Here is a 10,877-nt window from a genome sequence, read left to right on the forward strand (position 1 = left end):
TATCCATAGGTAGCTTATTACTAGCAGCGTCAACAATGGGAAATCATGTGATAAAAGTGGCATATCTTAATTATATAACAAAACCAACTTGCTTTCCGCAATACATTGGGTTTTCTTCCTTTTAACCAAAAGTAAAACTTTATGCAAATTTCTATTTAGTTCAAATACCAAAAGGCTGCATTTGTACAAAGCCTGAGCCACTACTAAAGCCTAAAGAAGCTCAAACGTGCTCTGATCAACAATCATGGCAAGCATAATCCGCGATCGTGAGGACTCCGACTACTACGAAAGCAGCAGCTGCTCTTCCATCACGGTGCCAGATTCCACCCGGAGTTGGCTGAGCAGCCTCAGCTTCGGCAGCCACCGGAATTCCACCTCTGCCTCCCTTTCATCCTCCTCTGACATCTCTTTTTCTAGCAAGCCACACAAGGCAAATCAAACAGCTTGGGAAGCCATGAGGTTCCTCCACCGTGAGAAAGGCCAAGTAGGGCTGGAACACTTTAAACTGATCCGCCGGCTAGGCGGTGGTGATATCGGAAATGTGTATCTTTGTCAGATGAGAAACCCTGTTGACGGTTTACAGCAGTGTTTATATTCCATGAAAGTGGTGGATAGGGAAGCTCTTGCCATAAGAAAAAAACTTCAAAGAGCAGAAATGGAGAAAGAGATTTTGGGTATGCTTGATCATCCATTGTTACCAACTCTATATGCACAGTTTGATGCATCTCATTACTCTTGCTTGGTTATGGAGTTTTGCCCTGGTGGAGATTTGCAAGCCGCCCGGCAACGCCAGCCAGGGAAGCGTTTCAGCATTTCATCTGCCAAGTAAGTTTCTAATTTTTTCACATTTGTTATAAATTTCTGACATTGCTGATGTGATAGAATAGATTGGTAGTTTGGAGTCAATTTGTTTTTTATCCTTGACTGTCAAATGTGTTTTTGTCACAGAATGCCAAACGGAGAGATTGTTAGGAAAATATGTAATTGGCAAATCTGTGACCAAGGACCAAATTGTCAAAATTGTAAAGTCAAGGACCAAATTGTCAATGTCCAATAGTTCAGGGACTAGAGTTGCAATTAACTAAAGTTTATAGGCTAGGTCTAGGGTTGTGTGGGATGCCTCGAAGATGCAAGCGGCGCTTTGATTTCGCTAGAGTCTCGCCCTGACCTCGCTCGAGCCACAATTGCAGAACCAACTTCGCTGGATTCACGCTGAGCCGTCACTCGAGCGAAAGGTACATCGCTCGAGGCTCGCCAGTACCTCGCTCGAGCGACCGTGTTACCTAGCCAATTCTAATTTTAAACGCTCGCGAATGTTTGACACTCCACATTACCATATATCAACCTCTATATATACCAAACATCCCATTCGTGTTCATCAACCCGAAAAATTCACATTGAAAACACTTTGAATATTCTTTCAATTCCTTGGCAACCAAAAATCCAAATCATTCTCTCTAAGGATCAAAAGCCAAAGAAATCCTTCATTGTTCTCATACCAATCCTTGGCTTGTTGAGTAAAAACATAAAATCCATAAACCCCAAAACACCTGTCTCACAACTCCAATTAAACTTCCAGAAGATCATCAGTTTGAAGATCCGAGAAGGATTTGCTTGAAGAGCTGGAGTGCATGGCGATTCACGGGAGGTAGAAATTATACAAGGCTGGGATTTAGCACGGATTTGCAAAATCCAGGAGGGTCTTGAGTTCATACAGCAAGGAGGTCAGAAAATTGAGAGTGTCAATGATGTCTGGCGTGCTGTAAGTTGGTTTCTACAATAGTGAATCTCTACTGGCTTGTCCCGGAGTTTTTACCCAGTTGGGTTTCTCCGTCAACATGTTTATTGTGTTTTTACCGCTTTAATTTATTTACTTATCAATGGTAATCCAACATAGGTAGATAAAGCACGTGAATTAATCTGGACAAATTATAATTTGTGTGACTTGTTGCATGAATTATTCAAAAAGTTTTTAATTCCGCAAGAACACCTATTCATCCCCCTCTAGGTGTTAGTTGGGTTGAACGATAGGTTTTTCACTTATATAAGCTAATTTACAATCATATTGCTCCCTATTATCTAAAGTTTAAACCGTTGAAAATAGAACAAACTTTCTTATTTTTAATATGTCTTCAACACAAGCTTCTTACGTGCTGAACATATTTACTAGAGTGTTGTGTTTTTTGATACTCAATAATCCGGGCGATGATTTAAAACAGTTGTCGAATTATTTATCGACACCATGGACTTGGCTCGGCTCGGAGACGAACTACACTTTTGGATGGTTCAGGTTTGGGTTGGATGATTATTTGGTTAGTTAGACCATTTGGTGATTAATATAGAGTTGGAAATTGGTCCATTAGTTTAGGTTATATGGCAGCTCACTTAGAGATCTCTTGGCCCATATTTGGTGGTCTAAACTAATCTATATATATGTATTTATCTCCCAGCCATTTTGGGGTGTGTGTTGTAGCAATGGAGAGGATAGTTGAGAGAAGAGAGGCAGCCGAGAGAGAGGAAAGCCATGTGAGGTTGTGAGTAAGATTCAACCATTGCGATATCTTCTTCTTCCTCTTCATACCTTTGTGGATTGCTAACACCATCAACCTTCTCCTTTTGTGGGGTCTTGAGAGAGTCTGGTCAGTCCAAAGTGAAGGCGAAAGTCTCGGGTCGAGTCGAGGTAAACTGGTGTTCTTTTAATTGTTTTCTGAGCCCGGAATCAAGATTTATCTAGGGATTTTCGCTACAGTAGAGTAATGTTATTTAGCCTCACTGGGATTGCAACCTCATTCTAAATGGCGTTACTGTGGTATTAATTGAAAGGTAGAATTAACTAACTCATTTAATTTCACCTTCATTTAACCAATCATCTAGTACCATATAGACTGAGATTGCAACTCCAGTGGGACTATATATTATTATTCTTATTTTTATTTGAAGGTTTGAAACTTGCACAATTTCTATTAATGGGTGACTGCAATACTTGAACTCAAAAATGCAAATGCTCTGATATCATGTTAAACTACCTCATCTAAATGATGTGCTTCGACTTAAAAAAATCTTAGACAACCAAATATTTGAATGATATTGAAATATAATTAAACACAAGCTTGAGTTCTATATGTTAAAACTCATTTTCAACTACATTTATTCTAAATAAATAATTTTGCACTTTTTACAGAATCTATTCTAAAAATTCAAATGTAAAATAGAGCTGCCTAAGGCTCCATATTTAGGTAAGACGACGCTAAAATTTTATGGATCAAAATCTAATTAACCGCAGAAATGCTACATGTTTACGGAACAGAATCTTCGATAAAATTTCTGAAAGTTTTTTCTTTTTCAAAAATAATTAAAATACTTAATTTATTGATTTAATTTACTGATAATTTGATATAACTTTAAAAATTCAAATGTAAAATAGAGCTGCCTAAGGCTCCATATTAAGGTAAGACAACGCTAAAATTTTATGGATCAAAATCTAATTAACTGCAGAAATGCTACATGTTTACGGAACAGAATCTTCGATAAAAATTTCTGAAAGTTTTTTCTTTTTCAAAAATAATTAAAATACTCAGAAATGCTACATGTTTACGGAACAGAATCTTCGATAAAATTTCTGAAAGTTTTTTCTTTTTCAAAAATAATTAAAATACTTAATTTATTGATTTAATTTACTGATAATTTGATATAACTAACATAGATTTTACGTTATTAGTAATTTAAAAATTATCTTAATAAAGTTAATTTAATGATAAAGTATTTGTTGGTAAAAGTAACAAAACCATTGTTGACAAAATTTCATCAACAATGACAAAAATACTTTAATTATATAATGAATATTTTGACAAAAATGATAAAAAAAAAAAAAATTTAAAAATTAAAATTTTCTTTACATTAATGAAAAACAAAGTAATACAAAAAATTATTCAATCTGTTGGTTAAAATATTATTTTAGAAAATAACATAACAATCCGTAATATTAATAAAAGCAAGAAACGTCTTAATTTATAATAACAAGTATATTACATATGTAATTTAGCAAAAAAAATAAAAATAAATAATAAATAAATAATTTAATTAAACTTTCATTAACGACACCAATCGTAATCACGAAAAGGCAGCCTTCCAAATTTTATAGATCAGCCCTCACGTATGGCGGATGAATACCATGAATACAAATTTACATCACAAATTGACAACTTCAAAGACAAAACTATTAATAACTTCGTACATATGGAAATGATTTCTATTTGATACAATCAAGTTGGTGATTGCCCCTGGAAGATCTGCCATATCATGAAAGACTGTCGTGTTCCCACTTCCGTCTATTTTAGATGGTGCATTTGCAACTTGGTTTGCTTCCCGAAAAACATGCTTGAACACCAGTTCTCTTTCCGTCATGAGGTCATTTAACTCCCATTCTTGCCAAAATTTCCATCATGTACATCGTTTATTGAGGAACCAATTCATAATGACTTGCGAATCACTTTCAATTATGATCTTTGGGAAGTTACATTCCACGCATATGTGAATGCCTTCCAAAACTGCTTTCAGCTCTGCTCATGTGTTAGTACCGTGACCATAGAAAGTATGAAAAGCATAAATAAACTCCCCTTTATCATCCCTAATCACCCCACCTCTGCTGCAATTTACCAGGATTTCCTATGCAACATCCATCAATGCTTAACTTAACCAAGGTAGGGAGAGGAGGTATCCAACGGACGAACTTAGTGACTTTATTATGCAATTTTTGAATCTGAATTCCCAAAGCTCGTAATGCAATGTAATCAGACAAAGATAGCCTAGTTACTTTAGCCGCATTAGCACATAGTTCACCCATCCACCATTTCTCTGAAGCCCAAATTTGACACAATTAGTAGCCACTCCTTCCATCTTTTTTCGGCACCTTGCTGTCCAAATAGCCCAGAAAATTAGAACAGGAGAAAAGCCAAAAAATCATGCTTACTTGGGACGTCCTTGATGCCTTAGAGAACCAAAGGTTCATTCTTTGCCTCCAACCCATCGATGTAATGCGAGAAATGCCTAAAGCCGTTGTATCTATACCCATAGGAAATTCGCCAGGTCGCTGCCATCCAACAAATGGTCGAGGGACTCAATATGAGGTATAGCACAACATACACATTTTGATGCTAAGGAGATCCCCACCATTTGTATTCTTTCATCCACACCGAGCGCATTATGTATAGCTTTCCAAGTGATGAAGGAGATTTTTTTTTGGAATTAAAGGGTGCCATACCCATTTATCCCAATCTACACACTCTTGTTTGGCTCGAATAATCTCCCAAGTACTTCCAGTGCTGAAAGAACCATCTAGAGATGGTTTCCAATAAACTTTATCCACTCATTCACGTAACCTCGGAACTTGTTCTATTGCAGCTTTAGCTAAATCGACCCCAATTAGATCTGACAAGACATCTTCATTCCACCCCCTTAAGGTCACCACAACATTAACCTCAAGTTAGGCTCCATTACCTCCACCAGGTTTGATAGCAGTCCTATACCAGACCAATTATCTTACCAGAAATTAACATCTTCACTTTTGATTTGCCACACCGAATTTTCAATTACCATAGGTATCAAATTTGATATGCTCTTCCAGAATGGTAAATTCAAAGCTGATATCTGAATCTCATTGTATGATTTGTAAAGAAAATATTTTGCTTTTAGGAACTCCTTTAGTAGTGAATCTGAAAAACAGATTTTTCAAGCAAATCTTGTTTTAAGAGCCACTTTTACTTCTGCTAAGTCTCGGATGCCTAAGCCTCATTCTGATAAAGGTTTGGTAATATTTCCAAAGCTCACCCAATGTCGCTTAGCTTTGCTATCTACCTCTCTCTAAATAAGTGAATCTGATGAATAACCCCTTTAGGTATGCACATGACCAATAAGATATGTATAGGCATGCTTGAAAGAACATGCTTAACAAGAGTTAATCTTCCTCCAGCTGATAAGAGTAAAAATTTCCAGATAGATATTTTCTTTCTCACCTTCATAACTAGCGGCTCAAAATGTTTGATGTACAAACAGCCTGGAGATATTGGAACGCCCAAATAAGTAATTGGAAAAGACCATTGTGTGAAGTTACTCAACTAGAGTGCTTCATTCTTTCTCGACAAGGATATGTGCTTCAAGAAAAATATAGCTGATTTCCTATGATTTACTTTCTGTCCCGACATATTTTCATAAATGCCCAAGATCTCTACCACTGTTTTAATAGACGTTTTATTGCCATTACAAAAAATAATTAGATTGTCAGCATATAATAGGTGAGAGATACGAGGTGCTCCAACAGGAAGAGAGTAATTTCCAATGCATTGTTCCAAACAAGCCTATCGTAGCATTCATGTAAGAGTCTTTTCTGCAATAATAAACAAACATGGAGAGAGAGAGGATCTCCTTGACAGATTCCCCGGGAAGATTTGAAAAAATCCATGATAAGTATCATGCATTATCACCGAGAATGAAGGTGCAACAATACAGTTTTGTATTAATTGGAAAAATCGTGTAGAGAAATCGAAAGAGTTTAGGGCTACCATCAAGAAGTTCCATCCAATCCTATCACACGCCTTCATCATGTCTACTTTAAGCACTACATTCCCACCTCGTATCTTCCTGTTAAAGCTTTGAAGTAGCTCTTGTACCAGGGCAATATTGTCAAAAAACTTTGGTCCGCTATGAAAGCCCCTTGCTCTTTTGAGATAAATTTATGAAGTAAAGGTTTCAATTTGTTAACCATTACCTTGGCAAAGCATTTGTAGACCACCGAACATAAGCTAATGGGTCTGAACTCTCCAAAGTCGCTAGGAACCTTGACTTTTGGGATGAGAACAATATAAGTTGATGTGTAAAAATTGGGGAGCATCGAATCACCAAAAAAATCTACCGTAGGCTCCTAAACATCTTCTCCAACGATATCCCAACAACTCATATAAATACTCGATGAGAAACCATCAGGGCAGGGCTACTATCCTATGGAATGAATCCATTGTAGATTTTACTTCCTCGTGAGAAGGAGCCTCACACAATCTAATACTATCTTCCAATGATATGCTCGGTGTAATCAGTGCATTCAATAATTCAATCCTCCGTATGACATTATCAGTCGTTACTAACACATGAAAGTACTTCACTGCTCCATCATGGATGCTTGTGGGCTGTCAAGTGTTGATCCATCCTGGAAAGTCATGCTACAATACCAAGATTTTTTCCGACGTTTGGCAATTAACACATGAAAGAACTTAGTGTTGGCATTCCCTCTTTTAACCATTTCAATTTGGTTTTTTGTGCCAAGAAAATTTCTTCTCACCGAATCCAATCCTTCAATTCAAGTCTTGTTGCAATTAATTTCCTTTCATCCTGCGCATTAACGGAATTTAAAATTTGATCTTCCAGCCTGACAATTTTGTCTTCCAACTCCACCATGCGACATTTGGTATTCCCAAAATCACCTTTGTTCTACTTTTTCAAAATTGGTTTTAACTTCTTCAATTTTTCTCCAAGTTTGAATAAGCCTGAGCTTCTAGTTCTCTTTTCCCAATTTTCTTTGACAAGGGGTAAAAAGTCTGCATGATCTACCCACCCTGAAAAGCAATCTAGTCGTACATACCTAAACAAAATGCGCACAAGTCTCCCCGTACTCCTCTAGTAGCTGGGGAATATGGTAAATGTATGTTGATGTATCCATAGAAAGCATAGTGCTGGATAAATAATCGATAGATAAACAAAGTCAAGTCCGAAATTAAGAACGATGATGTTGATTCAATTTTTTTTTTTCATTCTAAATAGCTTTACCATAGCAAAGTTAGATGGAAGTTTGTCTCTATATATTTTTAAGTATTCATTAACAAATTAACAGATAATTAGAAAGTTGTTCCTTAATCTAGTGTATTGTACATTTTCATACATGCATTTCAGGTTTTATGCAGCAGAAACTCTTTTGGCCATAGAGTATCTCCACATGTTGGGCATTGTTTACAGAGATCTTAAACCAGAAAATGTTCTTGTAAGAGGAGATGGTCACATTATGCTTTCAGATTTTGATCTCTCTCTCAAATGTGAAAGTGTCCCCAAACTCATAAGATCTAAACTTGAACAAGAAGCTGCCATTAATAAAAATCCCATGTGCTCAACCCCCTCCTGTGCCATGCCTATATAGCTAATGCTCTCATGTTTTTCAACTTCCATTAAAGAAGGTATTATAACATCATAATATTATTAAATTATAATTACTTCTCAACTGTATTATATAATTTTATTATCAAACTACGTTTTTTTCTTGCCAGGTCTAACAAAAGACAGAACTCAAGGTCCAACAATTCCAAAACTGAAGGATGTTCAACAATACAATTCTGAATTAGTAGCAGAACCTATTAATGCTCGATCAAAATCCTTTGTCGGAACACACGAGTACTTGGCACCTGAGGTCATCTCCGGGCAAGGACATGGAAGTGCAGTAGATTGGTGGACATTTGGGGTGTTTCTATACGAACTTTTGTACAGTATGACACCGTTTAAAGGAGAGAACAATGAGAAAACTCTCATCAATATATTGAAGCAATCATTGACCTTCCCAAGAGTGGGAATCAGTAGCAGCAAAGAATATGAAGAATTGGTGAAAGTCCAGGATTTAATAAGCAGGCTTCTGGTGAAGAACCCCAAGAAAAGAATTGGAAGCCAAAAGGGCTCTGTTGAGATAAAGAGGCATGAATTCTTCAAGGGAGTGAATTGGGCTTTGATCAGGACCGTTAAACCTCCTGAGGTCCCTTATAATCATCGAAAAGTATCTGCTGTCCAAAATCGATTGTCCAACATAGATGCTTAAAAAAATGAGATTTCGGTTTGCAAAAATCCTTCATTGCTAATTTATTTGAGCAAGCATTTGAGTGATTGGTATCATTTGAGATAAGACAACTGATTCAACTTATATTTAGAATAAGAAAATTTTGTTAAATATATATGGTTGAAGGATTTAAACTCCAGTATCAGTATTTGTTGTCTGTTATATTAGTAAAGTACATCTATGATTTGATCACAAAATATAAAAGGCATTAAAAGAAGAAGCTTGACGAGTAAAAATAATTAAAAGAGCAAAAAACTGTCATTTTATCCCATTTCTACTTTTTCAATGGATAATTATATTCACACCTTAACATAACTTGTACAAGAACATGTTTTTGCTCTTAAGTCTACCACATTTTGAATTCCAGCTTTCCATTTTTCTCCAGAGTCTTCATAATTCTTCATCCAACTTCATTGTTCCATTGTTCACAACATCCACTTTAACTACGATCATTGTCATCAAATACACCCTAATTTGTTTGATAATACATTTACAATTGAAAGTGAACAGTGTCAATTAAGGTCAACATGCTGAGTCTAGGTACCAGAAAAATTCAGACAAGTAGTAGGCAAAATTATGCAAGCGGAAGTGTAAAGAAGAATAACACACGATCACTAAAAGAAATTTGCTAGATAAACAGGGCTGACAGGCCCAGTCCCGCCATGGGTGGGGTTCGGTCAGGGGGCCGGTCAGACCCTCTGTTTTTCTAGCAAGTCTCTTACTAAAATGTTATTTTCGTACAAATAAGCAATTGCAAAGATATTTAAAGAACAATCTTCAAGGATTTAATTATATTACTCAAACAACCGTAACCATACACCCATGTCCTATGTTATACAAACAAAAACAAAAATAAACTCAAAAACTGAGAATATCCAAGCTCAACAATGATAGCTCAGCATCTCATTTCAACTATGTGTCAACTGCAGATTGGCTTTCAATCTGCAAACAAAAAGCAACAACAAAATATGGATAATCTCTTAAATCCACTCTTCAATTTCATTTTCTTAGAAATGGAAATCTGTTGGGATTATTGGCCCCAGATTTGATTTTACCTCAATGATCTTTTATTTTCAGCCACTCAGTCAAACCAAAAACATCTATCATTTGGCAAAAATCACAGCATCTCAAACAGTAAATAAAATGCAGAAAATGTAAAGAATAAGAACACCAAAAAATGGTCACCCATTTCACCCAAATAAGGGCTAATCTGAGGGGCTCAGGATCAGCCCAATCCACTATGTATAACCGGCCTTCCAAAGAGATCAATGTACAAAGGAACCAATCTGACTTTCTCTTAAGGTTCTAATCATAGATCACATAAAGATCTCAAGAACCAGATATAAGAATCAACCCTAAACTTCACAAGAACTAACACAGCTAAACTAGTGCACCACGCTAAAAAATAACAGATTGAAACCTTTCTTTCAAGTCTACAACACAATGGTTATACAATTCTTTAACCTCTCCAATAATCACAGTGAAACATAATGGAAATTGGAAGAATTTCACAGAGAGAGAGAGAGAGAGAGAGAGAGCCACCTTTTAAAAATCTCCGGAAAGAATGAGAACTCTCTTGCCACTAAAAATAGGTAGCACAAGAGTCATAAAAACCATATGTAATCAAGATTAAATCCTAGCCACACATTATGATCCAAAGCCTCACAATGGAGTTGAAGAAGCACAATCCTCATTTTAGTAAAATAACCGATTGGTGGTTGCCATGTGGCCCTCCGAACCAATTAAAAAAGACAAAGTAGCACTTCTTTTAAATAACTCAAAAGTTTCCAATTTAGTGAAACACGCCTTTTACACTTTCAATCTTCACCTTGTTTCACTAAATACACCGACTCTCTTAGTTGCATGGTTTACATAGTAAGACTGATCATCATCATTGCCCGGTACCTACAAAAGAATTATCCATTATCAATAAACGGAATTGATAAACCAAAATTTAAACATACTAGTTGAAAGCATTTTAAGTCTCATATCAAATGGACATACATCAACTTGA

At 36.1% G+C, this 10,877-nt stretch overlaps 1 protein-coding gene and 1 long non-coding RNA gene across 2 annotated transcripts; one reads left to right on the plus strand and one right to left on the minus strand.

Annotated features, from left to right (window-relative positions):
• Positions 1–167: 167 nt before the first annotated feature.
• LOC111374119 (protein kinase PINOID 2-like) lies at positions 168–8,845 on the plus strand. Its single transcript, XM_022996746.1, is given in 3 exon segments — positions 168–825; positions 7,939–8,216; positions 8,307–8,845. Coding segments are annotated over 3 exon segments (1,398 nt in total). The 5' UTR covers positions 168–244.
• Positions 8,846–9,085: 240 nt separating this feature from the next.
• Positions 9,086–10,426, minus strand: LOC111374107. The gene is made up of 2 exons (XR_002699076.1): positions 9,919–10,426; positions 9,086–9,805 (listed from the first exon to the last, which is right to left on the minus strand). It is a non-coding gene; the product is annotated as an uncharacterized LOC111374107 (long non-coding RNA).
• Positions 10,427–10,877: the final 451 nt, after the last annotated feature.

Source organism: Olea europaea, unplaced genomic scaffold (assembly GCF_002742605.1).
Source record: "Olea europaea var. sylvestris unplaced genomic scaffold, O_europaea_v1 scaffold1203, whole genome shotgun sequence".
NCBI lineage: Eukaryota > Viridiplantae > Streptophyta > Magnoliopsida > Lamiales > Oleaceae > Olea > Olea europaea.